Source organism: Copadichromis virginalis, linkage group LG20 (assembly GCF_057382275.1).
Source record: "Copadichromis virginalis isolate Kocher_CV1m ecotype Utaka linkage group LG20, C_Virginalis_male_GT1.1, whole genome shotgun sequence".
Lineage (NCBI taxonomy): Eukaryota > Metazoa > Chordata > Actinopteri > Cichliformes > Cichlidae > Copadichromis > Copadichromis virginalis.
The window spans coordinates 16,217,747-16,245,048 of NC_140637.1; the positions used below are offsets into that span (position 1 = coordinate 16,217,747).

Here is a 27,302-nt window from a genome sequence, read left to right on the forward strand (position 1 = left end):
CCTGGTTGTTGCATTCCAGAGAGGCTTGTCCTGCAGCAGCACAGTCATCCCTTTGGTCCACACGGCTTCTATGCTAGAAAGACTATGTATGTTGAGCTAATTAAGACCGAGTAGCGATTCTGAGAGACTCGCAGACACCGCAGCGTTCAGCCGAGCTAAAAGGAAGCTCTTGACTGGCATCTGCACAGTTATCCCATAGCTTAGTTAGCATTTTTGCTAAACAACTAAACCGCCATCGTATTTTGAGGTTGCTTTGTAGACACACAGCGACTAGCCGCAAACACCAGCGCAGAGGAAATGAAGGACAAACAAAAGAGAAAGAAGGAGCGGACCTGGGCTGAGGCTGCTCGCATGGTAATCTCATTTTTTAATGTATTCAGCTACATGCAAAATATATGTGGTTTAATGTGAATTGATGGGTCTAGATGTGTGGGTTTCGTTATTCTGCTCACGACTACAGCCTGGTTTCTGCTGTAGTATCAGCTAGCTATTGGCACTGTGGCGTTACTCTAACAACTTAAATACAGCCAGAAGGGTTGTGTTTAATATATATGGAAGAACGTAGCTACATTTTCCATCTTTTCCCGTTTCTTTCTGCTATTGACACAAAAAGCTACGTGACGCAGTATGCTAACGCTGGCTAGCATGCTATCGTGCACGTCTCCTGTTTTGAGCTCTTTGTTTGCTAGGGAGCTAGCTTGCTAGCTTTACGCTTATTACCATTCCAGCAACTTGAGTAAAAAACTAAATTAAAATAAAATAAAGAAGAAGAAGAAAAGCTAGGTAAACTCTAATGCAGGTTTACTACCCAATGTACCTCCATATCACTGAATCTGTTAAACCCAAATGTGCACGTTAATGTAGTGCACATTTGGTTCAATGCCGTGAATGTTGTTGACGATAATGCACGCTAACGTTAGCAAAGCTAACAGCTAAGGTTAACCACTAACTCAGCTTTAATTGGAATCCGCGTTAGTGCTGAATGGTGTCTTGTGTAAAGAGCCGTCCGGTACAGCAGGCTAAACGCTACAACGAGCAGAAACAACGTCGGACAGAAACCAAATATTAGTCCCATTATATAGCTACAAATTACACGTTAGGCACTAGCAGGATCTGGGTTGGTTATGGTACATGTAATACGTGCACATGAAACAATGGAAATACACAGCTGTGAAACTGGTCGCATGGCAGATAAGGCATATTCATGATTGTAGATTTGGGGTGAAGCTCAGACCGGCTAAGTTAAATGGCTTCGCTAGCTGTGTTTTGGCAAACTAGGCCTTCTTCTTTACTCCTCAAAGCCGGAACATAACATGTGGTGGGCAAAACATTAGAAACAGCGCCCTCAATACTCATGTCCATTTCACCAGTACTGGAAACTGAAATGTCAGGAACAGATCAGTGTTAACGGTGTGTTGATAGTGCCTGTCTAAAGGAGTCTTTTTCAGAAGTTTAGATTGTGGGACTCAGTGGACAGGTTTGATTTACTAGCTGGATTAAAGTAGTCAGAAGTGTATGCAAAAACCTCACACTGTTGACTACATGTTTAAACATATTTTCTCAGGTAAAAGTATGAGAAATGTTCACACTCTTCATCAGGAAATAATCCTTTTCAGAGATGAAAACTGTGAAAATGGTTTGGTTTGGTCTTCCTCTAGGATATTTGCCTCTGTGCAGCAGCAAGCAAGTTGTTTAGCCCATTATGCTAATCCTGAAGCCTTTGTTACTTAGTGTTTATAGCGTTTGGCATTTTAGTGCATCTTTGTAGATATGTTGTCATACTGTACACTTTTACGGACATCTGAGTTGATGTTGGATCATTCAAAACCATTGCAGTGTTTTCTTGGCCATCATGCCTTAGTTATACTGCAGTTTGTGGAGAAACAATGCTGCAGTACTCTGATTTGTTCTTGGTTCACATAACTGCTGCTGAGGTGTTTCTAAACAACAAATCACAAGGCGCTCAGCAATGTGCTTTTTGTTTTGATGGTCTCTTATCTTTTTCATCTGTCCTTCAGGGTTCCTTGTCCAGACTAGTTGAGGAAACTTGAAGCTGTGCGGTGTGGCAGTGATTGACATGTGCAGGCACATTTTATGGATAGCTGGATTTCATTGGCTTTGTTTTTTTTTTTTGGGGGGGGGGTGGGGGGTGCACATGTTTTCATTGCTTGTCTCGCCTGTGTCTGATGAAGATTTTCACATCACAACCTGTGTTGTGCCACACAATGTTTGTGGCATGTCGGTTGGCCGTGCACCTCTTGATTTTTGTAACATGGTGTGTTGCGCATGGCCGGCGCTGCTGGGTTGAAGACACAAGTGTATGATTGTGCCGCCATTTTAATGATAAACCTGCATATAAGCTCAGCGACATGCTGACACACAGAGGGAATGTTGCAGTTGTATGAAAACTTGAGTTTGTGCAAAGAACTTTGCAAAAAAAACCCCCACTTGGCAAAGTCTTGGCTTCTGGTTTTGACCACTTCTCCTCCTTATCAGCACATATCATGCGATATTGTCATTTAGGAGACCACTGCAGCGGCTTCTTGCGCCTTAACAGCAAGTATAAATGACTGCACCTGTGTTTAGATGGCATGGTGTGGAGTGAAGCGACCACTGCGGAGGGCATGTTGGCAGCTCTAGAAGGCATTCACAGCTGATGCTTCACATTACTTTTTAAGCTTTTGCCCATTTTTTTTTTTTTTTTTTTTTTTTCAGTCGGTTCCCTGATCTGAAACAAAGATTGAAGTTTTTTCTATAAAACAGTATAAAGTATTTCTAACTAGGGCTGGGCCATATCATACCGTTCACGGTAATACCGGTATAATGTTGGGCAAAGATAAGAAAATGAAATATCGCAATAGAATATGGGTAAAACACGCATGTGCAGTGCCTTTGTTTTCATACGCACATGTCGGAAAAAGCATGGCGGCGACGGAGAATGAGGAGGGCGAAAGCAGATCGTTGAATGAAACAGATGAACCAGAATTGGTTTGTAAAAATGCTGCAAATTCAGTGGTGTGGAACTGGTTTGGCTTTCGTCCGTCAGATACACAACAAAGCACTATTTTTGGTAGAGCATGCTAGCGGGCCATCGTTATTACCATGTTTTTTGGAAAATACGGCACATTTAAAATCAATCCTTTCATTTTTCTGAAAATCAACAGGGCCCTTATAATCCCGTGCGCCTTATGTATGAATTCTGGTTGTTTTTACTGACCTTGAAACGAGTTTATGTCGTACACGGCGCTCGAAAATCTGTCAAATGTTTTAGTATGACTTTGCTAAGCTACGAACCCGCACCGCTTGATGGATTGTCGGAGCATTACGGCTGTCGTAGGCAGGAGCCTCGCAAAGTGTTACGTACTGTGCTTCAACATAATATTACCGTATTGTGTGTGTATAACTTCTTTTTAAGTTTTGTGGATATTATACTGTCAGCAAGGATTTTGCATTTGCACTGTTAAATTTTTATATAACTTTAATGCACATAAAAAACAGCTGCTTGTTCAAGTGAAAATACATTGATGGGGTTTTTTGCGCTAATAAAGTTGTGGAGTTGCAAAGTATTTTGTCTAGTGTCAATTATATATTTTCAAATGTATATTGTGATAAATATTTTTGGTTATAGCGCCCTGCTCTATTTCTAACTGTGGATTTCCAGTATCTGATATTTAGGACTTGCAAACTTGTGGCGAGTTTATAAGCCAAGCCAAGTCAAGTTCTGGACGGTAAGAAGACTGAGATTAGAGACCAGTCGTGGTAGTGCCCCACACCCAGCGTATTCACCTCCTCAAAGCAGTCTATCACTGTTAGCTTTGTAGCTTTGAAAAATAAAGATTCACCATTAAATACTTAAAGTACACTGAAGCCTAGCCTGAACATTGGTGAGGATCTGCCAGACAATCACAGATATTCTGCACACTCAGAATATTAGAATGGGATTTGCAGAAAATCTGCAATTTAAGATGAGAAATACCCTAAACAGATACTAATTGTTTCATTTCAATTCATCAGATTTACAAAGGGGAAAATAAAGCTCTGAACTGACCATTGTGTTATTCTCTAAGAGTTTGATGGGCAACATCTTTTTGTTAATCAAAATTATACAACTTTTCAGGAAACTTTAGTTTTCCAAACAATATATTTTTAGAGTGTCTTTTCATTTCTACTTACTGGAAGCTGGAAAAATGTTTTTGGTGCATGTAATAGACAGAAGCAAAAAGTTATGGGTGTATATAAAGCAAACTAAAACAAAGATCAATTGTCAGTATTTTGATTAATTACTCAACACATTAGTCTTGTGATTTCATTTTTGTTTTTTCCCCTTTCTAAAAACCCGAAGACAGCCCAGCTGTCTAGTTGTGTCAGTGCATTTAAATTTAAAACCTTTATAAGAATTATATGTTACTGTTCTCTGTGATAAGTCTCTGATGCATGTTTTTCATATAGAAAATGTTCACTACGTGCGTCATCTTGGTCAAATTTCTGAATTGATTACATTTTCAGAGTCAAATGAGGATTCGTCTAAGTTTCTGGAGGGCACAGGTGCTGTGTGTGGAGGAAGTCTAGGCTTTTAGGTGATCGTTTGGAGCTCATCATCTATTCCCTTTTTCAAGAATTTATTTTCTCATAAGCCTCACGGTCAGCTGTGATTTAACTGGGCTACTTAAATCTTTAGTTTTGAATAATTCTGAAAGAATAACTACAAATTGACCAACATCCTAGCAACATGAAGGCTACATGACAGAATTGCACGCTCAATACAGGAAATCTCTCATTCTCTAGTACAACATAACCACTTTCGTGTGCTATCCTCCTTTAACGCTAAAACATCTAGGCGTGGCCTTTTGTCAGTGTCCACGCTGCTCCGCCTAAGTCTGCAGCTTCAGCTCCACAGCTTTGCTGCTCAGACCTAAAACTATTTGACTCTGGGTTTCCTTCTTTATTTGCTTGGATTAGTTCTACACACCCTGGACTATTTCTCAGTTCAGCTACGTTTAACCCATTACGTCAAAGCTAATTACCTTACTTCTTAGGCAGTTGCTCTTGACTTTACACAAGTTTAATTTGAGTAAACAGCTTTAGATTCCTCGGTAGTCTTTGTACATTTGCACCCTGATCATTGAAAAGCTCAGAAATGAGCGTACTTGCTATAAAACTTTAGGATGCTGTTCTTATCCTTACATACGTGTGTGTGTCTGTGTGATAAAGATATTTATATCTAATGTAAATTGCACCCAAAATGTCTTTTTGTGTTAGTTTACCTGTTTTGTTTTGCAGCATGACGGACTAAATCTGAATTTAATTTTGTGCTGTTATACAACATAAAATGAATCTATAATTTTATTTATATAATGCCAAATCACAGCAACAGTCACCTCAAGACCTTTTATATTGTAAGGCGAAGACCATATAATAATGCTAACCTTGTATTTAGTAGGGGTGCAACTAGGGCTGAACAATTATAGAAAATAATCTAATTGCGATTTTTTTGCCTCAATATTGCGATTGCGATGCGATATGCGATTATTTTTTAAGGTCTTTGTCTTCTGTATTATTAAACAAAGACAAGCAATACATCATATAGTATGGCCAATACTATATTACATTAATTTTAAACTGTTCTTTCCTGGAAGACAGACCTCTGTTATGATGACATGAGGTGATGCATGAATTGATGACTGACATTTTTATTTAACTTCTTCAATCACAACAGTATATTTGAACATACACAATAGTTTATTTTTAGCTTACAAACATCTGAGCATAAAGTGCTGGCAAGGAACCCTGGTGTAAACATTAAAATGAAAGTCAGTACAATGTGCAGATTGCAGAAATATACATAAAAAAAATCAGTGGCTTTACCACACTCAGTTTTTCGACATCTGTGAACTACTAGACAGTCATTCAATTAAAAAATAATATTAAATAAATAAAACTAATAAATAAAAAATACACACATCTTACTGATCTCTGCAGTCAGTAACATTACACATAAAGTGCAAACATAATAGCAATTGTATAAACACACACACAAACACGCCTTTAAAGTTTAAAGGCGTGAAATTGGACGGTCTAGCCTTCTGATTAGCGTCACCGCTGTCTCGGTGGAGTTTAATAAACTCGGCCGTCTGCTTCTTGCTATCTAAAATATAACCAGACACTGGTGTAAATTCTCGACTGTCTCATACTTCTGTTTAATAAGTTTTCTGTTTGACGTTTAGTCAGCTGTGTGAAAACCAAGGAGGAACCCACCCGGGGGATTAATAAAGTTTTATTTTATCTAATCTAATAACTTTAATCTCAGCCAAACCGATTTACTCACGAACAAACAAAACACTGAAAAAAGCCCAACAATAACATTTTTAGGTTGTCTAAGTGACTTATATATTACGTTTAACCCGAGCAGCGAAACTCCGCGGTGATCTGAAAATGATGTGCCGGGAGTTGTGCCGTTCTCGGCCGCATCAGTAACCCTCGAGCTCCCGGCTAGCTGTCGAGCTGGTGGGTAGCAGACGCCTCTGAAAACGTCGAAGCACTTTTGCAAATATGGGATAAACCGAGCAGATATTTGATGTTTACACAACTACTTTCTCGCCTGAAAATATGTTAAAAGTTTATTTTGTGACCCAGAAAGATTAGTATGAGTAATTTTAAAACTTAGTAGCGGCCGCCATTGCTGGAAACTGGAGTTTGGCTGGGCCGCGCTATGAATTCTGGGATATGGTAGTAATTTGGACAGCCTTCGGCGCGTCGCTGTGACGTAATCGGTCTACAAATGCGGCCTCAGGAGGATGCAGCCCATGAATTGTATAATATAATCGCAGTATAATCGCAGCCTTTGCGGTTAGAAAATTGCACTTGATCATGTCGCGATATTATCGCAAATGCGATATATCGTTCAGCCCTAGGTGCAACGATACACAAAATTCACGGTTTGGTTCGATACTTTTTGTCACGGTTCGATATTTTTTCGATACAAAAAAATGTTCATGCCTTTTTAATTTGTCATTTATTAAAATTATAAATATATATTTTAACTCAAAAGTACAGTTTTTAAATTTAACCCTAACCCTTGTGCGTGTTTTTTATTTTGACAGCGAATGCGCACCTGCGGACCACTTATGTGCAGCCCTGGTTATTTAGCTCATCATATCACAGCCACAGAAATTATTTTGTCCATGAAACCATAAAGCTGCACTTTCTTTTTGCCTTATAGTCTGATTTGTCATAACTTTTCTGTTTTGTGGTAAGCTTTTCTTTGGCTGTCACTTCTTCACCCTGACCTGTCTTATTTGGCTCAGCAGAACTAAAATATATATCCTGCTGCTTTTACACACGCACTCACATACAGTGGGGCAAAAAAGTATTTAGTCAGCCACCGATTGTGCAAGTTCCCCCACTTAAAATGATGACAGAGGTCGGTAATTTGCACCAGAGGTACACTTCAACTGTGAGAGACAGAATGTGAAAAAAAAATCCATGAATTCACATGGTAGGATTTGTAAAGAATTTATTCGTAAATTAGGGTGGAAAATAAGTATTTGGTCACCTCAAACAAGGAAAATCTCTGGCTCTCACAGACCTGTAACGTCTTCTGTAAGAAGCTTTTCTGTCCCCCAATCGTTACCTGTATGAATGGCACCTGTTTGAACTCATCATCTGTATAAAAGACACCTGTCCACAGCCTCAAACAGTCAGACTCCAAACGCCGCCAAGACCAAAGAGCTTTCGAAGGACACCAGGAAAAGTATTGTAGACCTGCACCAGACTGGGAAGAGTGAATCTACAATAGGCAAGCAGCTTGGTGTGAAAAAATCAACTGTGGGAGCAATCATCAGAAAATGGAAGACATACAAAACCACTGATAATCTCCCTCGATCTGGGGCTCCACGCAAGATCTCATCCCGTGGGGTCAAAATGATCATGAGAACGGTGAGCAAAGATCCCAGAACCACACGGGGGGACCTGGTGAATGACCTGCAGAGAGCTGGGACCAAAGTAACAAAGGTCACCATCAGTAACACACTACAACGGCAGGGAATCAAATCCCGCAGTGCCAGACGTGTTCCGCTGCTGAAGCCAGTGCATGTCCAGGCCCGTCTGAAGTTTACCAGAGAGCACATGGATGATACAGCAGAGGATTGGGAGAATGTCATGTGGTCAGATGAAACCAAAGTAGAACTTTTTGGTATAAACTCAACTCGTCGTGTTTGGAGGAAGAAGAATACTGAGTTGCATCCCAAGAACACCATACCTACTGTGAAGCATGGGGGTGGAAACATCATGCTATGGGGCTGTTTTTCTGCCAAGGGGACAGGACGACTGATCCGTGTTAAGGACAGAATGAATGGGGCCATGTATCGTGAGATTTTGAGCCAAAACCGCCTTCCATCAGTGAGAACTTTGAAGATGAAATGAGGCTGGGTCTTCCAACATGACAATGATCCAAAACACACCGCCCGGGCAACAAAGGAGTGGCTCCGTAAGAAGCATTTGAAAGTCCTGGAGTGGCCTAGCCAGTCTCCAGACCTCAACCCCATAGAAAATCTGTGGCGGGAGTTGAAAGTCCGTGTTGCTTGGCGACAACCCCAAAACATCACTGCTCTCGAGAAGATCTGCATGGAGGAATGGGCCAAAATACCAGCTACTGTGTGTGCAAACCTGGTAAAGACCTATAGTAAACGTTTGACCTCTGTTATTGCCAACAAAGGTTATGTTACAAAGTATTGAGTTGTATTTTTGTTATTGACCAAATACTTATTTTCCACCCTGATTTACGAATAAATTCTTTACAAATCCTACCATGTGGATTCATGGATTTTTTTTTCACATTCTGTCTCTCACAGTTGAAGTGTACCTCTGGTGCAAATTACTGACCTCTGTCATCATTTTAGGTGGGGGAACTTGCACAATCGGTGGCTGACTAAATACTTTTTTGCCCCACTGTAAGCTCAGCGATTCTCTGTGCGATCAACCTCTCACATGTTTAAGCTTGCTGCGGGAGATTTCACTTGTCATGTTTGCGTAGTAAGCTAACGATTGATAAGACGATGTCAGAGGAATTGGTGCGCAAATTATCATCACTCACCAATCAGTGCTGTCGCTCTCTATACACAGTTCGCGCGATTGCAAAGTGAAAGCAAAAAAACAAGCGCAAATTCAAACGCGACTTCAATATGTCACTTATTGACAGTGGCTCACCGATGCCAATGACATAATTACCCAGCTACATTTCCGAAAGAATGCAAAAGCATTGACATATATTTTTCCTTCCTACAATAGCCCGACGGGCAGGGCAGAGATAGATTTTGGTAGCCCGACTGGAAAAATTGCTAGCCCCAAGACGTCGGGCTAGCGATATTGCGAGCCCTGTATCTGATTGAGGAATCACTCATCTTTGGAAAAGAGAGTTTATTACAGAGAAATGTCTCTTTCCAAAATAAAAGCTATACTATACGCTTCTTCTGGGCTATATTCTCAGCAGCATATTAAACATATCAGGTCCCCATAAGGAGAATCATGTGCTAACGGCTGTCTAAATGACTCGGGTAAAGTTTGTAGCATGCGTGCTTGTTGTTTTTGTCTGCTTCCACTTGTCTTTGCACTAGGATGATGTCGGCGTAAATGTGCAGTCATATTCGTTGTGTTCCCACTAGTGCTTTCAGCGTTAATCTCGTTGAAATGACCATAACGCCACAACACGGCAAATCTCCGTTAACGAGCTACCCCTGATCGCCCCGTGCGTGGGGCTAGACAGCCAACACGTTAACGAGCTAACTGCGCTAACACACTAGTTCCCACCCATGTAATTAAGCATTGCGTGGCACATCCAACATACCGTTTTACTTTAGTCCATGACGCGCTTACCTTCAGGGTCATACGTCACATGAAAACCAAAATAATTCCAAACGCCAGATCTGAATGAGGGTGGGGGAGGTTCAATTTGCCATGTTGCAATGAGAGCTTAACTTGCCCTGCGCTCTTCCTTCTGACGATGCGGTCTGTGTTGAGCGCTCAGTGGATCTGCGCTTGACAGTGCAGCCTAGGCGGAGTAGTCGAACGCAGCTTCACTGAGCGCTCAACACAGACAGCATCGTCAGAAGGAAAGTTGATAAAATAAATTACAAATTTTGTATTGTTCAATACATATGTGTACCGAACCGAAAGCACTGTATCGAACGGTTCAATATCGACACGAATATCGTTGCACCCCTAGCATTTAGGTATTTTCTTAGTGGAGTGTTTGACAGTTTGTTTTCTTAAAATCTTTTACAGGTTTTAGAAAACTTTTCAGATGCACCCATGACTCCTAAACAAATTCTGCATGTCATCCAGACCAAGGGGCTGAAGGAGATGAGGTCAGAAACACGCACACTCATGCACACACACAAAAATTTGCAAGCTGATAATAATAATAGCAGGCTGCAAATGTATGCACACACTCACCTGAGAATAACAGATGAGGATCTATGATAAAGTGCAGTGACAGTGACAACTATTTGTCCATTATTTATCCTGATTGAAAAAGCCATATTTATAAGTAGTAGTGTAATCTTAGATGAAGTACTGATTGATAGATGACAAACTATATGTGGTGCTGAAGTTGTAGTAGTAGTTTTTTCTAAAACATTGTGGTTTACAAATTCACAGAATTTTAACCTTATATATTTTTAATGCTCTTATTCTGTTTTTAGCAGGAAATGAACTGATCACGTATTAGCTGAAATGTCACTGTGTTTATAAATTAAGTTTTTTTCCCCCTCTTTACATGGACGGTTTGGCCTGCTGCTGATCTAAACAGAAGGTATGTTGGTCAATACATATTATTGTATATGTTACACATTGATATGCATTTTTTTACAATTGGGTGTTCGTGAAACGTCATGGTGGCACACCAAGTTTTCGATTGTTTGCCATGAAGTACGAAGCTGCTGTAACTGGAAGTGTGTGTGTGTGTGTGTGTGTGTGTGTGTGTGTGTGTACACATGTGTACAGTGGTACAGCTCCTTTGGCCTGCCTGGTCACCATGCTGCATTCCCAAGTGAGAGGGGATCGAGTCAAGAACAGCATCTTCTTCAAGCTACCTGGACGAATGAGTCTTTTTACTCTCAAGGTACTGAATCAACAATTCCCAAAATAATATTCTCCCAAATTCCGATGCAACTCTCAGCTTGTGTTCGTTATATTCACAGTGGTGAATCTTTGCTACAAAAGTACTTGCTCACTGACTTATTACTAAATATTTGTACTAGTAGCTCCTGAAGTGCTCCACTTTTTTCCTAAACACCTGATGTTTTGATTGTTTAAAATTCTTCTTTGCACTGTTGGATTTGACAGCGTACATTATGCCTGCGGAGAATACTGTTATTAAGAAGGGCATCGCCTACTCTGCACTCTTTTGCTCTGTAGAAAAACGCTCCCCAGTGGACAAAGGCAACCTCGGAGTCAGAGACACCATCAGAGCTGGCTGGGGGTACGACACCCCCAGCTTCCAGCAGCAGCACCCCGGCAGCAGGCTCAGCCGTGGCCCCAGTTGGTCCCACTGAGGCCACTGAACAGGAGAGCTGCGACTCCACTGAGACTACTGCTGCTGCCAGTGTGGACAATGATGGTAACATCATTAAGCCATGTGCTGGTCACCTCTTAGTGTGCATACCACATCCAGGGCTCTAGACTAACTTTTTGCCATGGGCGTACCGGTACGCCTAACTTTAAAAAGTTAGGCGTTCGGCACAAAAGTTAGGCGCACACAAATTTTATAATTTATACAATAGAATGTGTTTTTCTGGATACACTGTGCTTTTTCAGCTTTCAAAGATTGATGACACCGTGTCAGAGCACTGGCTATGAATTTCAGAAGGATCAGGCCTTAACTTAACAGAAAAGTTAGCAATAGTTCTTTTCCTATTACAGCTACATCCACTTCTGTTGTGCCTAGGCTGCTCACTAGGGCTGGGTATCATCACTGATTTCTATAATCCATTCGATTCGATTCAACTTAGCCTCAGACAGTCAGAAATATTATAATTCTGATCATTTATCAGTACTGACTTCATCAGAATTGTGAACATCACAGCAGATGCCTTTGTGTGAAAGTAACTGAGAATAAAACAGAAAAACATGAAGGAGATTTTCCTGGTCTGGCTTTTTATAGCAGATAACCTTAAAAATATTCTACAATGTTCTGCATATAAAGTTTAAATTTCTTCAGTATTGAATAACAGAAAAAATGGACTTTCTTGTCCGAGGTCATTTAAGTGAAGAAAAGAAAAAGACAGCAGCCACAGCGCTGTAAACAACGGTAGACTGGTGGGTAATAAGCAAATGAATAATACAGAAAACAGAGATTGGAGACGGGAAACTGTTCTTGAAGTACAGAGAGAGAGAGAGAGAGAGCTAGCTGTGCATGAAGCATTTTAATAGTGCATTTTAATAGTCGTGGAAGCAAAACAGCAAAATTCATGACGACATTGATCAAATGTGAAGCGCAGTTTGCTGCTTCTTTTGCTGCTGGCTCGGTGAATTTTGGTTGGAGAGACAAAACCTGCAGCTCAGAATCAGCGCAAAAAGACGTAAACACAGCGCGGACCGGACGCATCAGCATCGCTAAGCTCCGACAGCGTGTCCGTCTACGGGCCGTCGGGTGAGAAAGCCGAGAAAGACAAAGCTGATTCTGATGCGTCGATCCGCTCTGTGTTTACGTCTTTGTGTGGAATCCGTGTACCTGCTCTCATTTGCTGTTTGGTTGTTGTTGAAATGGTTTTGTGAGCTTTAATCTGAGAATCTGGCGTTTCTGGCAAAACACAGTTATATTTAAAAGTCGATTCAGGATTTAATGAATTGATATCGCTTTATTCAAGCTACTCACCTCCCACTTCCACCTGCACTTTCAACTGGACCACGGCCAATCAGAGAGGTCCCGCCCTGACCATCTCTGATTGGTTTAGTCCACGATAGGGGCATAATGTGTGTCTGTTGTTGACCACAGGGAAGGTTGCAGATTTATTTATTTATTTATTTATTTATTTATTTATTTTTGGCTACCTGTTCAGGTAGCCAAAAAAAAAAAAAGTTGGTCGCACAGGTGCAACCAATTTTTTTTTTTTTTTTTTTTGCAGTCGCACCACTGAAAAATTTGGTCGCATTTGCGACCAAATTGGTCGCACTCTAGAGCCCTGACATCCCTTTGTCTTTTCCTTAATGATGCTATGCAGTCATTCTGTTAGTCTAGTTGTTTGCAGCTCCACCTCAGCAGTGGTGCTTTGCTAGTCAGAGAGCTAAAACAAAAGGTAAACAGTAAATGATGGCAGGATAGTGTCCTGTATACTGAACTGCATATCAGTAAGACGTACCAATTTAGCACATTTATATTCTCAGATGTGTTCGTTACATTGAATTAATTAGGATGTCCGAGTCTGATGTGGCCTTACAGATAAAAAGTGTCTGTCACTCCAGACCAGACCATGTAAATCATGAAGATGACTTGATTCCTTGGCCCCTGTTATGCAGCAGCCAGCAGTAAACACAAGCCCAATGTTTTCCATCAATCAATAAAAACTTTGTTTTATAAATATGGGGGAGTCTGGGCAGTGGGCTACCAGAACTTAAATAATTTTGCACATTTATCATGTAAAAACACTGACATGCACTGTTATATTAAGTTATATTAAGATCTGTCAGGGATTAAATGTGTAGTTACAGTTCTTTTCTTTTTTTTCTTTTTTCTGTCTTATCTCCTGGTCAGTATTACTCTGTGATGCAGTGCCTGTCCTCTGTTTGTTTTCCTGGGGCATTCAAACTATTTGAAACAGACATTTCTGTTACTCAGTCTCATTGTTTCTGATATTTTGTAATCAAAGCTGAGAAATGTAAATGAAATGAGAATCCCCTTTGAGGCTCAGTGCAATAACACTTCCCAGAGAACTGCATGTGGGTTGACTTGATTCATTTATAAATGTGCATAAGAGTCAAAACCACAAGATCTGTTGACAGAACTGTACAAAGACGCTTTTATGTACTTTATTTATTTTAAAGTAACCATTTTACTAGACTGAAAACAATAATGGTGTCATTAATAGAGATTAAGGTCAAATTTGTCAATATTGGGTAGAAGCCACAAATAAGCTTGAGTTTGGGTAGAAGCCATTTCATCGTCTTAGTTAAGACGTAAAAAATGTAAGTTCTTTGCTACTTGCGGCTGCACTCCCACCTTGTAAATGTTAAGTGTATCTGCTGTTTGCAAACATGTGGAATAGTGATTATTTTTCTTTGGCTTGAAGCTTCGGTTGATGAGAGTTCATCCAGCGCCTCCTGCTCCGTGGAGCTACAGGCTCCCAGCAGCCAGCCTCAGACTCGCCTCAGCAGGTCAGCAGGACAGCAGGGTCGCACTGACACACAGCAGACCCAGCACGCGCAGACCAGACTGAGCCGCTCAAGACAGGTAGGGCCCTGCATGACACTATTTGTGGCTCCATGTCTAAAAAGAAATGTGATGTGTTTACTAGTCACACTTTTTAAGCAGTCTGCAATGTCATGCTGTACGGTACTTATACTGTGCTGCTGCCTAATTGTGTGTAACATAGATATACAACACTTCATTCAGTCATTTCAGAATCATTTTTTTATATAGCAGAATTAAAAGTAATGTATATAATTTAGCTAAGAAGGTAGACCAGTTTATCTACTAAACAAAAGCCTGGTGGTGTGATTCCAGTCTGCATACCAAATCCAAAGCCTTGAGCAAGGTACTAACCCCAAGGTACTATCAAGAGTGTAAATGTTGGCTAGAAAAAGTTGGTGTGAAGCATGTTGTGTGAAGAGTGCTCAGCTAGAATAGAAAAGCACTACATAGGAAATGCTCCTTTTACCGTTTGGCTTATTTTGCAAAAAATTAAAAACATTTAAAACTGTTGAGTAGGGCTGCCACAAACGATTATTTTGATAGTAGACTAGTCACCGATTATTTTTGTGATTAGTCAACTAATCAGATCATGCATCCATTGGACGTTAAACACACAGCTTATTGCACCAGCATGCGTCTGCTCTTATATGACTATCATTACATTAAACACTTCAAGCTGTAAGCTATGTGCTAACTAAAAATAAAGACAAGATGATAGTTTATTAAAGTTTTAATGAAATTTGCAGATGGTCTCGGTGGAGTTTAATAAACTCGGCCGTCTGTTCTTTCTATGTAAAATATAACAGGACACTGGAGTAAACTCTCGACCATCTCACACTTCTGTTTAATCAGTTCTTATATATCATGTTTAACCTGAGTAGCGAAAGACTGCGGGGGGTTTGAAAATGATGTGCCAGGAGTTCGCTGTTCTCGCCAGCTCTAGTGAGCCTTGAACTTTCTAGCTATCGAGCTGGTGGATAACAGACGTCTCTGAAAACATCGGAGCACTTTTACAAATATGTGATGTCTTGATAAACCGAGCAGATATTTCTGTCTTCGAATTTTGACATGCTTCGCTGCATCCCTGTAATGTAATTGGCCTACAAATGCGGCCTCTGAAGGATGCTGCCGCTGAATTTTCTTCTTATTCGGGGTTTAACGGCAGCTGGTATCCCTGGACATGCAGTGCTGCCATCTTCTGTTTCAGTCCGTTATTACACTCTTAAATCCTACTACTTATTCATGCGTCTTTCGGGATCTTACAAAGCTTCAAACGACGCGTCGATTATGAAATTACCGTATTTCCCGGACTACAAAGCGCACCTAAATATTAGCCGCACAAGCTAAAATCAGGGGAAAATCCTGATGTGTACATACATTAGCCGCACCTGACTAAAAGCCGCAGGTGTTTCAATGTTGACTTATCATATGTAAGAGAATATGCACAAAGGGAATTGTCAGGAAAGAGATGGCTGTTTGGAGACATCACTTTTATTAATATTTTGAAAAACAAGTTATGGGTACATATTTGCACATGTAGTACATAACAGTAGCCTACAGCACACCAGAAAAATAGATTCGGACTACCTTTTAGGCTCAGGTGCAGTGACACAGCTTTAACAAGAAGAAAAGTCAGTCATTCACCACCATCTTTCTCTTCTTCCTGCGCACTAAAACCACCAAAGTCCTCTTCTCCAGTGTCGGATACAAACAGGCTCAGGATGGCTTCGTCATCCACTCTCCGCTTCTCTCCTTCGTTGTCACTTTCAAAACCAAAGAAATCCTCATTGTCAGTGTCAGAGTCGAACACCCTCAGAAGGGCCGTGGCGGTGTCCTCCTCACCATCATGCAGCAGTCCAGCCCTTCAAAATCCGTTGGTGATCGTGGATGTTTTCACACTTTTCCACGCTGTCAGAATCCACCGGTGGAGTTGGGCATAACTTGCTTTTCGCAAGTTTATCGCCGCTCATCATCCACGCCTCCCGCTGAACGGGTACCGCTACTTTGAAGTTTGTTTTTCGCGCTACTTCGTACAGCACTACGTTGCCTGGCGGACGGACATCAAATTCAAATTCAAATTTTATTTGTCACGTACACAGTCATACACAGTACGATATGTAGTGAAATGCTTGGACAACTGCTCGTGACCTAAAGAAAACAAAAAAGGAAAGGCTATGAATAAGATAGGAAATAAATATGAAAAATTAAAAAGGGTAAATTTAACTAGGAAGGAATAAAATATAAATTAAGGTTAAAAATGAAATAACTGTACAACACAAATTAGAATGAAGGGTAAATTTAACTGGGAAGAATAAGATAAAATATATAAATTAAAGTTGAAAATAAAATAACTGTACAACAAAATACACAATACACAATATAGAACTATATAAGAATGTATGAAGAAATCTAAATCTAAATAAATATATACACAATAACAGCAGCTGTACAAGTATTAACCGGAAATGAAGAATATAGTGACCAGTGTTGTGCAAAACCAAAGTCCAGAAAGTCCAGTGTGTGTGTGTGTAAGAACCATATGTGTGGGTCAGTACTGTGTGGTGGTGTGATTGAGAGACCGTATCGCCTGCGGGAAGAAGCTCCTCCTCAGTCTCTCTGTGTTGGTCTTCAGGGAGCGGAATCGCTTTCCTGACCTCAACAGAGAGAACAGTCTGTTGTTGGGATGGCTGAGGTCCTTCACGATCTTCCTGGCCTTGGTCCAGCACCGCCTGCTGTAGATTGAGTGCAGGTCAGGGAGCTCGGAGCGGATGGTGCGCTCAGCTGACCGCACAACCCTCTGTAGAGCTCGTCTGTCCTGCATGGTGCTGTTCCCGAACCAGGTTAAGATGTTTCCCGCCAGGATGCTCTCTATGGTGCACGAGTAAAAGTTCCTGAGCACCTTGGAGGGCAGTTGGAAGTCTCTCAAGCGTCTGAGGTGGTAGAGACGCTGTCGGGCCTTTTTCACCACGGTGTTGATGTGACAGGACCATGACAGGTCCTGCGTGATGTGAACTCCGAGGTATTTGAAGCTGTCCACTCTCTCCACTGGGCACTCGTTGATGACGGGGGTCTGGTAGTTCCTCTCCTGCTTAGTGCTGAAGTCCACTATCAGCTCCTTTGTCTTACTGACGTTTAGAAGGAGGTTGTTCCTCTGGCACCAGTTCTCCAGATTCCTAATCTCCTTCACGTAGGCACATGTGACTAACATACCACTCTTGAACCCCGATCCTTCCGCCAGGCAACGTAGTGCCGTACAACAGCGGAACACACAAAACAAATCGTCTTACGATATGACAAAAATCATGGACAATCCATAGAAAAGCCGCACCTGACTAAAAGCCGCAGGGTTCAAAGCTTGTGCAAAAAGTAGCGGCTTATAGCCCGACAATTACGGTAGTCGTTAACGATTTTAATACTCGACGTAATCGCGACTAGTCGACTAATTGTGGCAGCCCTGCTGTTGAGCATACTTCTTACTGTGTTACGTAATTGAGGTTAGTTTTATTTAAATTTTAGTTTTATTTCTATAGTTCACAACACCAGTTTTCTCAGCAGTCTGAGAACGAAATGCTCTTTTGGGGTGATGCGGTACTATGAGGGCTATGATCAAACTTGACCATTTAGTTTTTTGAGATGACAGATTATATTTATATCATCAGAGTTTATTTAATTCTGCGTTTAGCAGGGAGCCGATAGAACTGATGTAATGTGTCAGAGCTATAGTCCGCCTCACTGTTGCGACTGAATCTCTTGAAGGCTTTTCACTCAGCTTTTAGAACAGTCCTACATCAACGTTCAACTATAAAATGAAACATTTCAAGAATTCTCCATTTAGACAAGGAAACATACCAGTCAAAAGTTTGGACACACATTCTCATTTAATGGTTTTTCTTTATTTTTACTTTACTTCTCCTTGCTACATTGAAAACACATACTGGAGACATCAAATACATGAAGCAAGATATATGGAGTTATGTAGCAAAGGTTCCTCAAAGTAGCTGCCCTTTGCTTTGTTGACAGTGCTGCAAACCCTCGGCCTTCTCTCAGTGAGCTTCATGATGTCGTCACCTGAAATGGTTTCACTTCACAGGTGTGCCTTGTCAGGGTTCATTGTTTGTTGAATTTCTAAGACCTTGAATCCGCAGTTGAAAAAACCATCAAGCGTTATGATGAAACTGGCTCACATGAGGACTGTCCCATGAAAGAAAGACCCAGAGTCACCTCTGCTGCTGAGGATTAAAATTCATCAGAGTCACCAGCCTCAGAAATCACAAGTTAACAACAGCTCAGATTAGAGCCCAGATAAATGCCAAACAGAGCTCCAGTAGCAGACTGGAACGTCTTTTTTTGTTTACTACATAATTCCATATGTGTTCATTCATAATCTTGATGCCTTCAGTGAGAATATGCAGTGCGATATGTGAAATTTTTCCAACCGACAATCGTCAGTCCATTAACCGAGGATAGGCAACATATTCACGCAGGTGACTTTTTGATGGAAGAGCAATTAATTTTTTATCTGTTGTTTGGTCGAGTGTGTAAGACAGATAAATACTGGAACGGCATGTAAACATGGTTCCCTCCCCATCATTGTGTGGGGTGTTTTATTTTTTTATTTATTTATTTTTATTTAAATAAAATATTTTTTTTCTTACCATAGGCTACTGCCTTTCTTTCTTTCTGTTATGAGTTTGAGTATTATTATTTATTTTTTCCGTTAACTGCTTCTCTTGGCTTCCACCAACATTATTAGCCAACTTACTCATGGGCAAATAAATAAACCGCTCTTGTAAAAACGATCGGTGAAAGGCTCAGCCTATTGTCAATGGTCGATATATTAGTGTAATCGCCCAACCTTAGTAAATAGTCATGAACATAAAGAAAAAACATTAGATGAGAAGGTGCGCTCACAAAGTGGGCTTTAATAAGCCAAACTAAATCAAATGTGACTTACTAAGTAGTCAGGTACAAGCGAACAGTTACATTATTCCACTAGTAACAGCACTTCTGCATATGTCTGCCGTTTGTTTTCTACAGTCAGGAAGGCAGAGGAAGAAAGCTGTTATGATGCCTCGCGTCGTCCTCACCCCTCTTAAGGTGAATGGAGAGCATGTCCCCTCAGGTACGAGCCTCTCTTGAATTCTCACACAGAATCAAGAAAAACACCCATTGCAAAAGTTGGAATACAGACTGTTGGCCATCCTGATCCAAGAGATATCAGTGTTATTGAAATTCATACTCATTGCCAACAGAATCATGTAAAATATACTGAAAAAAATTCAAGGTTTGATTCACCAGCCATCATATGCTGGATTGTACCAGTGTACCGGTCATAAATGTATGCATGAAGAGTCATATTTTTAAACTTGTTGATTTGTTGTTACACACCAGGGCTGGTACCTGGAAGCTTGTGCTAAGAAAGGTGTTTATGAGCAGTGCATGACTTTGTTGCTTTGCAGCTGAACTACAGCATCTGTCTACATCATCTTGAGTTAAAAGTTTTCTGGGGGGTTTGTCATGAATAGGTCCCATGAAGCGGAGTCGGGGAGGGGTGGATGTAGACTTTGAAACGCCAGGCTCCATCCTGGTCAACACCAACATCAGAGCTCTCATCAATACGCGGACATTCTTAGCTTTCCCGGTACACTCACAACAGCAGCTGCTGCAGCTGCTGCCTGAGGTGGACCGACAAGTAAGCGGTCTTTCTATTCTTTATTCCAGTTTATGTTTACTGTAATATTATATGTGCCAATATCTAGCACAGGGCAAATGAGAAACGAATTAAACTGATATTTTTAACACTTACTGCAGGGAGGAAGAAAAAAAGAGAATTTTGAGCTTGTCGATTTTTGATGTACAGCAGTAATTTCAGTAGTGCGCAGCGGTGTGCCTGCTCTGCTACAGACTTTTTGTATTCTTGGAATAATGAAATTTTAAATTCCTTATACAGTTATTTTATATGTGTACTTAAACGTTTTTAGTGTTGTACTTAGGGCACCAAACACTCAACTGTGTACTCATCACTTGACTTGTTGTCTCACGTCATTTTGTCTCTGGTTGTAGATTGGACCTGATGGCATGGCCAGACTGAGCAGTTCAGCTCTTAACAATGAATTTTTTACTCACGCCTCCCAGAGCTGGAAAGAGAGGCTGGGTGATGGTAAGTTTCTGGTCATTCATAGACAGATTGCCATGCTTTACTGACTTCATCACTGTTCTTCAATAGGGTTTGACATAATCAGTGGCCCAATGCCCCAGAGCCAGTAAAACAAGATTGTTAGGCAAGTTGTTGGCCATCTGCTGTTTGCTCCAGTGGCCGTGTTTCCACCTATTGCAATTCCACAACTTCCTGTCTAAAAGGAATCCTCACTCACACGTAGTTTCTTCTTCAATTTAGTATGAAAGAAATAGAGACTTCTTAGTGACTGTGAAAACAGGATAAAAGATCTTCAATGAATTTATACGCTGTATACAACATACCTCATTCACCTGTTCATAAAATACTTTTTCTGTGCCTGAGCATTTTGGATCTAACATTCACACACTTTCTTATTTCACTGAAGGCATGCAAATCAGTTGGTGTTTGGTTCATATTCTGTCTCTCTCCATTTAAATGAAACTACCATAAAAATTAGAGACTGTTCATTTCTACAGACATGAGCAAACTTACAAATTCAGCGGGGGATCAGATCATTATTTCCCCCACCGTGTGAATATACAAAATTAGAGATAGAAAATTAAACTACCTAGCAGTTTATACGGTATTTAAATGCCCGTGAAAATCTGCAAATCACTTTTCACTAATTGAGGCCATTGCATAAAAATTCCCTCAAGCATGACTTTAGTGAATAGGTCTATTGAGGTTTATGGTTGAGATTTTCTGAAGCATTCCTATGACTACTAACACCTTTTTGACTAAAAATGCTAAATCCTTGACATGTGTTTGATCTGTTTAGGTGAGTTCACCCATGAGATGCAAGTGCGTTTCCGACAGGAAATGGAGAAAGAGAAGAAGGTAGAGGTGTGGAAGGAGAAGTTTTTTGAAGAGTATCATGGGCAAAAGTAAGAGCCAAATCATTTCATCTAAATTTAATGTATTGTTCACGTTTCAGTATTATTGCTAGACATGTAGTATCCTTTTAACTGAAAATGTTTATATTTCTGCCCATACTGTTACATGTAATTGAGACATCAGCCTACAATAGCTTACATGTTATGTTCAGTCTGGTATTCACTGTGTGCTAAATTGTGTTGCTGTGTACTTGTAGGTCTGGCCTAACACAAGAAGAGTCACTAAAGCTTACCATGAGTGAAGCCAGCGAAGTTGCAGCTAGTGTGCTAGACAGTGATGTGACTGTGGTGGCAACCGGTGCCCCCAAAAGACGCAGCGTAGGTCGGCGGAGGCGAGATGGTAGGATGAGGAGACGTACGCGAGCTGACCTGCGCCGGAGGGCTCGCAGAACCATCTGCAAGACCACTCCATCCCTGCAGTCTGCAGAAGCAGCTGAGGCCAATGCAGCTGTGGATATTTCAGCAGTTTCTGTTGGCTCTCCCATGTCCGAAAACACAGTGGTTCAGGGAGAGGTAGTGCTGCAGACCGACTGTGGGGTGGAGCTCCCAGATGAGAGTGGTTTTACAGAGCCAAAGCCTTCTCCCATTCCAGAGCCAGTCACATTGCCACCCCCCACACCTGTTCCAACTCCCAGCCCCAGCCCAGCTTCAACCAGCGCTAATGAAGAGCATGAAGTCGCTGCTCGCTTGCTCCCCGAAGAGAGTGCACCTGTGTTGGCTTCCACCACTTCTCCATCCTCGTCCTCGTCCTCCTCCTCTTCATCTGCCTCTTCACCTGTTTCTTCACCATCTTCACCTTCTGATAGACAGGGGACATTTGTTGGAGTCCTGGACTCTTCTTCATCCTCCTCAGCCTCCTCAAGTGCTGCAGTTGCTGCAGATCCCCTGGACGATACCGCTTCTGTGATCACCTCCATCACAGGAGGAACTGCCACCAGCAGCCGTGAGAGCAGCCCATCTGTTAGTCCAGCTGCCACCCCTCTGCCCAGCACCCAGCTGAAAGAACAGAAGAGAAGGCCAGATGAGACTGAAGCCTTTTCTAGCTTCCCCGAAAAGAGGCCACGGCTTGACGACCGTCAGTCCTTTCGTACCACAATTGACAGTGTGTGTTCAGAAAAGCCGCAGCCGACAACAGAAGAACCCAAGGTGCCACCTATCCGGGTAAGTGTTAGTGAAATAATCCAGAAAGGTCCAGGATTACTTTCTGTCACACACAGTTCTTGGTGCACAAAGACAAGTAGTCTGTATAGATGAATGGATAGCTGCTTGTTATCAGATAAATTTTGACTTGCTGTCCCTGTGTTTGTTTCTCAGATTCAACTGTCCAGAATCAAACCTCCCTGGGTCAAAGGGCACCCCACCTACCAGATCTGTCCCCGGATCGTGCCGCCCGGCGAAGGCTCGCGCCGGTCGGGGACAGGGGGTGCGCGCACCTTGGCGGACATCAAAGCCCGTGCACAACAAGCCCGTGCCCAGCGCGAGGCCGCTGCTGCTGTTGCAGCCTCTGCCGACGGGACAAGCCCGGCCAGGGTCAGGCTGCGGCCTGGTGCTGGGCTACCGGATAGCAGCAATGGAAGACGATCGCGAGAGCATCCAGGACCTATCGAGCCCGGAGGAGGAGGAGGAGGAGGTGGAGAAGAAGAAAGTGAAAATGGAAATGAAACAAGGGGAAGTAGTGGGATGGAAGAGCAGGGATCGTCTTCAGGCACTAATTCGTCTGGAACACAACTACAGCTTCTTAATGTAGAGCCTACATCTGAGCCTTCCCCTTCATTGTCCACTACCTCAACCTCCATGTCCTTGGAGCCCCCACAGACGCCAAGTCCTCAGCAAGCGGAACCAGTTGGGGGGGCAGATGGACAGTTAATTGAAGCAACCACAGCTAGTATCCAGAGCTGCTCCAACGGACTCACAGATGGGGCTGCCTCACTTTCTTCAGAGCCTGATGTGTCTGAGTCACCAGCCATGCAGTCTGCCAGAGAAAGCCAGGTAGTTGAAACTGGTGGCAGTGCCCCTACAGAGAGCGCAACTGTTGGTTGTGAAAAACCTTCATTAGCACAAACCTCTATCCCAGATTCCCTTCCGAGGTTTGGGGCTCAGGGTGTGGATGTTATTCAGACGCTGGCCAGTTCTTGTCATGCCAAGGACCAGGAGCAAGGGAAGGAGGCTGGATTGGGTAGTGTTATCCAGCATGGTTCTCACCATGTTGACCCCCAGGAGGCATTCTCCCGTACAGCCACTGAGAGACAGCGATCAGATGGATCTTCACCCCAACATGTGGATTCCTCTAGTGCTGAGAAAGATGAGGCTGGCACATATAGCGACTCAACAGAAACCGCTTCAGACTGTGAGAATGAAAGCCAGGAGGAAGAGCAGCAGCCTGGCCACGAATGGTGTCCTCAATTGAACACTCAGAGAAATGGCCAGCTGGTGATTTGTAGCCCTCCTCAGAAACAACAACCGGTCATCCAGACCCACATGACTAGCCGCCACGGCCAGACCGTCATTCAGCCTTGCTTCCCCAGCAGCATGACTCAGCCACAACACAGCCGTATCCATTCACAAGACTCTAATGCTCTGTCTGCACCCCTGCCACAAGGGCTAAGGGACACAACTGTTGTTAAAACTGAGTCTGGAGATGACTGTAGAGACTCCAGACTGAGCTCTGAAGAGGAGTGTCGTGGAGCTTTAAAGTCTCCTGCCACTCACTCAAATGCTGCATCTGCCTCCAAAAGACTGGCCAGTTCAGTCAGACTTGTGTCCAGTGTGGAGGCCAACAACCCTTTGGTCACTCAGTTACTTCAGGGCAGCCTGCCTCTGGAAAAAGTTCTACCCTTACACTCTGCCAACAGACTGGAGATTAGCAGATTACCAGGAACCCTGCCCAGGCCACCAGCAGCAAGAACCCCAGGGACTCGTAACAGGCCTGAGGTTTCAGCCAAATCTTCAAGCCCAGAGCTGACTACTCCAGTCCAGATCCATAAGTCCCCAACATCCCGCCCAGTTTCCTGTCTGATGGAAGCCCCAGCTTTACCGCAGTATCAGTCCTCCCAGGCCCCTGGAGCTGTTCCAGTCATCACCCCTCTGCCACCCTCCTCCAGCGGTTTATTGTCCTCCAGAGGTAAGCAAGATCTCATGCCTGGGTCTGCTGTGGAGTCTGCAGTTATCAAAGAGTCTCATGGTCAGCAGCCTTCCCAGGGAGCCACTCCAGACAGGCCTCAGTCAGCCCATCGGACCATGTGCAATGGACCCTCTCCTCCTCACGCAGACCCCTGCCCAACAGAGGTGATACCTTGTATTAAGATTAACTGGCGTCCCCCACAATCTCAGCTTCCTCACTCTCTGCAACAACCCCCGTCTCCTGCACCTACTGTAAAGAACGAAGTTGGTGCACGACCCTCTTGTCAAGCTATTGCCAAATCCTCACTCAGTGTACCCTTAAGTGTTACCAAAAAGGAACCTGGGAACTCTGTCGATGGCTATCTAAGCGGCGGGGCAATAGAAGGACTCATCAACATGGAGTTTACTTTGGCCAGGATGGCAAAGAAAGATCACAGCAAAGCTCCCTACTCCTCTGGCTCTCCCTCTTCTTCCTGTTCTCCCTCACCCTCCGCTCCCTCCCTTCCCTTCCATCTTTATGGGAAGCTCCCCAAGCAGGGTGGAGGAGTTGGAGGGGTAAGCTACACAGCCAATGTTTCAGTGATGGACAACAGCAGTTTCTCCCGGAGCATGGCAGACAGTGTGCTGCAGCTGCACCCCCGCTTGGGTCCCAGCCAGACTACCCTCAGCATTCAGGCCTTTACTGACAGTACGGCAGAGGAAGTGGCACTCAAGTGCTCGTGCCGCCTCAAAGCCATGATCATGTGCCAAGGCTGTGGTGCCTTCTGCCATGATGATTGCATCGGGCCCTCCAAACTCTGTGTGTCATGTCTGGTGGTCAGATAGTATGCTGAAGTTTCAGTGCACTGTAGAACTGCTGTTTGTATAGTGTGAGCAGCAGGGCCGCAGCTTTCAGAGTGTTGCCAGAAACCTAAGTATGGTAGAGAACACAGGAGAAGCCAGATGGTCAACATTTGCCTTGTAAAATATGACTGGTCTGTATTGTTGCAGATTTCCTGTTTTTGTTTGAGCTGTACTGATTGTTATTGTTGTTGTTGTTATTATTATTAATTATTATTATTATTATCATTATTATTATTATTGTGCATTGGGGCATGATTGATTGTAAATTGTGCCTTTTTTTTTCTCCTCAAAAACATTTACCTCATCTTATCTTGCTCCACCTGTTATCATTTGGTGGCCATCATTTTTTTTGGTCCCGTTTGTCAGTCAACGGGGAATTACTGTTGTCTCTGCGCAAAGAAGTATTTTTTTAACCATTAAAATGAGTAAATGACATTGTATCACCAGTTTGTTTTTTTTGACTCATTTTATGATTCCGTTGAGTTCTAGTTTGTAGTTACAGTTAATTACCAAGAACAAATAAAGTGAACGTTATGTGCTGTTAAAATTTGAATCCTTGATAACTTTCAGAGTTTTTACCAGCAATGGGGACTGTGTTAAAATACTGCACCTGCCACGTGGCAGGAGCAGCACAGGACTGGCTGGAAGAACACAATGATTTCAGGGTATCCACGGGATGTGCCGGAACAAGCCAGAGACCGGATGCAACCAACTGCACCCTAAGGATCTGCTGCCAGCATGAAATGGGACCCTGTGCCTTGAAGTGTCAGAGCTGATTGGTGATATGAGACAGAATTTGTATTCATTTTTGTATTTTTTTTTCGCGTTAAAATAAATTGTAGGCACAGAAACTGATAAATCAGTCAGACTGTATCAGTATAAACAGCTATACACACATTTCAGTAGCTAAAGGATAACCAAGGAGTCTGCTTCATACTCCAGAGTTGGTGGTGGGTTTCTACACCGTTCTGTGCTGGGATCTGTATAATGTACTTTCTGCACTGTACATGGCCCCTAAGGTAGTGTTATTAGAAATGTTATGAGAGAACAGTGCATATGTTTTCTTTGCTATGCACATTATCCACACAATCCTGGACACTTGTTCAAGGCATCTTTCAAAGTCAAAGACCTGGAAGCATTATATCTAATGAAACAGACTATAGCATGTAGTTAAGGCTACAGTAGGTGACCCTGAATCCTCCCGTAATTGTGCTGTGGCTGCTGGGGTTTCCCATCATGTACTGAGTGTTTCTTCTTCACTCACCATGTCTTTGTACACCACTCTGCATTGAATTACTAGTTATTAATCTCTGGCTCTCTTTCAGTGTGTGTCTTTGTCCTGTCTTCTGTCCCGCACTCCCTACCAGTCACAGCAAATGGTTGCCCCTCCCTGAGCCTGGTTCTCTAAAAGTTTTTTTCCTGTTTAAAGGGGAGTTTTTTCATCGCACTTTTGACAAGTGCTTTCTTACAGGGGGCCGTTTGATTGTTTTCTCTAGTATTGTTATTGTAAGGTCTCTATCTTACAATATAAAGCACCGCAAGGCAACTGTTGTTGTGATTTGGTGCTATATAAATAAAATTTATATCAGATGGATCTGTATGTTTGATTTGGATTTTATTCCAGATAGTGTTCCTGATGCAATTTACCTGAGGATTGGGACCACTAGCTTGTGATCGCATGGGGTCAGGTTTTTGTATCTAGAATAAAATTTAAAATCCTTCTTTCGTAGGATATGATGAAACCTGATATCTTAAAGACCTTTTAGTACTGTATTACCCCGACAGAGCACTTGCTTCCTCAAATTTCTAAAAGTAGAATGTGAGGCAGAACCTTCAGCTACCAGGCTCCCAGTTTGGTTTTGGC

General features: G+C 42.5%; 1 protein-coding gene across 3 annotated transcripts; it reads left to right on the forward strand.

Moving 5' to 3' along the window:
• Positions 1–27,032, forward strand: asxl1 (ASXL transcriptional regulator 1). 3 transcript variants are annotated; one of them, XM_085443139.1, is made up of 12 exons: positions 1–354; positions 10,279–10,361; positions 10,805–10,807; positions 10,999–11,116; positions 11,413–11,614; positions 14,283–14,443; positions 19,442–19,526; positions 19,930–20,096; positions 20,468–20,564; positions 21,361–21,466; positions 21,673–22,636; positions 22,790–27,032. In XM_085443139.1, exons 1-12 carry the CDS (start codon positions 298–300, stop codon positions 25,418–25,420), a joined length of 4,674 nt encoding a protein of 1,557 aa, XP_085299265.1. In that variant the 5' UTR covers positions 1–297; the 3' UTR covers positions 25,421–27,032. The 3 variants fall into 3 exon arrangements, with proteins under 3 accessions (XP_085299265.1, XP_085299264.1, XP_085299263.1); XM_085443138.1 differs by lacking the exons at positions 1–354; positions 10,279–10,361 and having other exon boundaries at positions 10,495–10,807; XM_085443137.1 differs by lacking the exons at positions 1–354; positions 10,279–10,361 and having other exon boundaries at positions 10,495–11,116.
• Positions 27,033–27,302: the final 270 nt, after the last annotated feature.

What these genes read in the sequence shown, in the direction of transcription:
- asxl1 (XM_085443139.1), top strand. Translation starts at nt 298, where the DNA reads ATGAAGGACAAACAAAAGAGAAAGAAGGAGCGGACCTGGGCTGAGGCT. An exon ending in TGAGTCTTTTTACTCTCAAG is followed by an intron (nt 11,117 to 11,412) that starts GTACTGAATCAA and finishes TTTGCTCTGTAG; the next exon opens with AAAAACGCTCCCCAGTGGAC. An exon ending in GAAGAGTATCATGGGCAAAA is followed by an intron (nt 21,467 to 21,672) that starts GTAAGAGCCAAA and finishes GTGTACTTGTAG; the next exon opens with GTCTGGCCTAACACAAGAAG.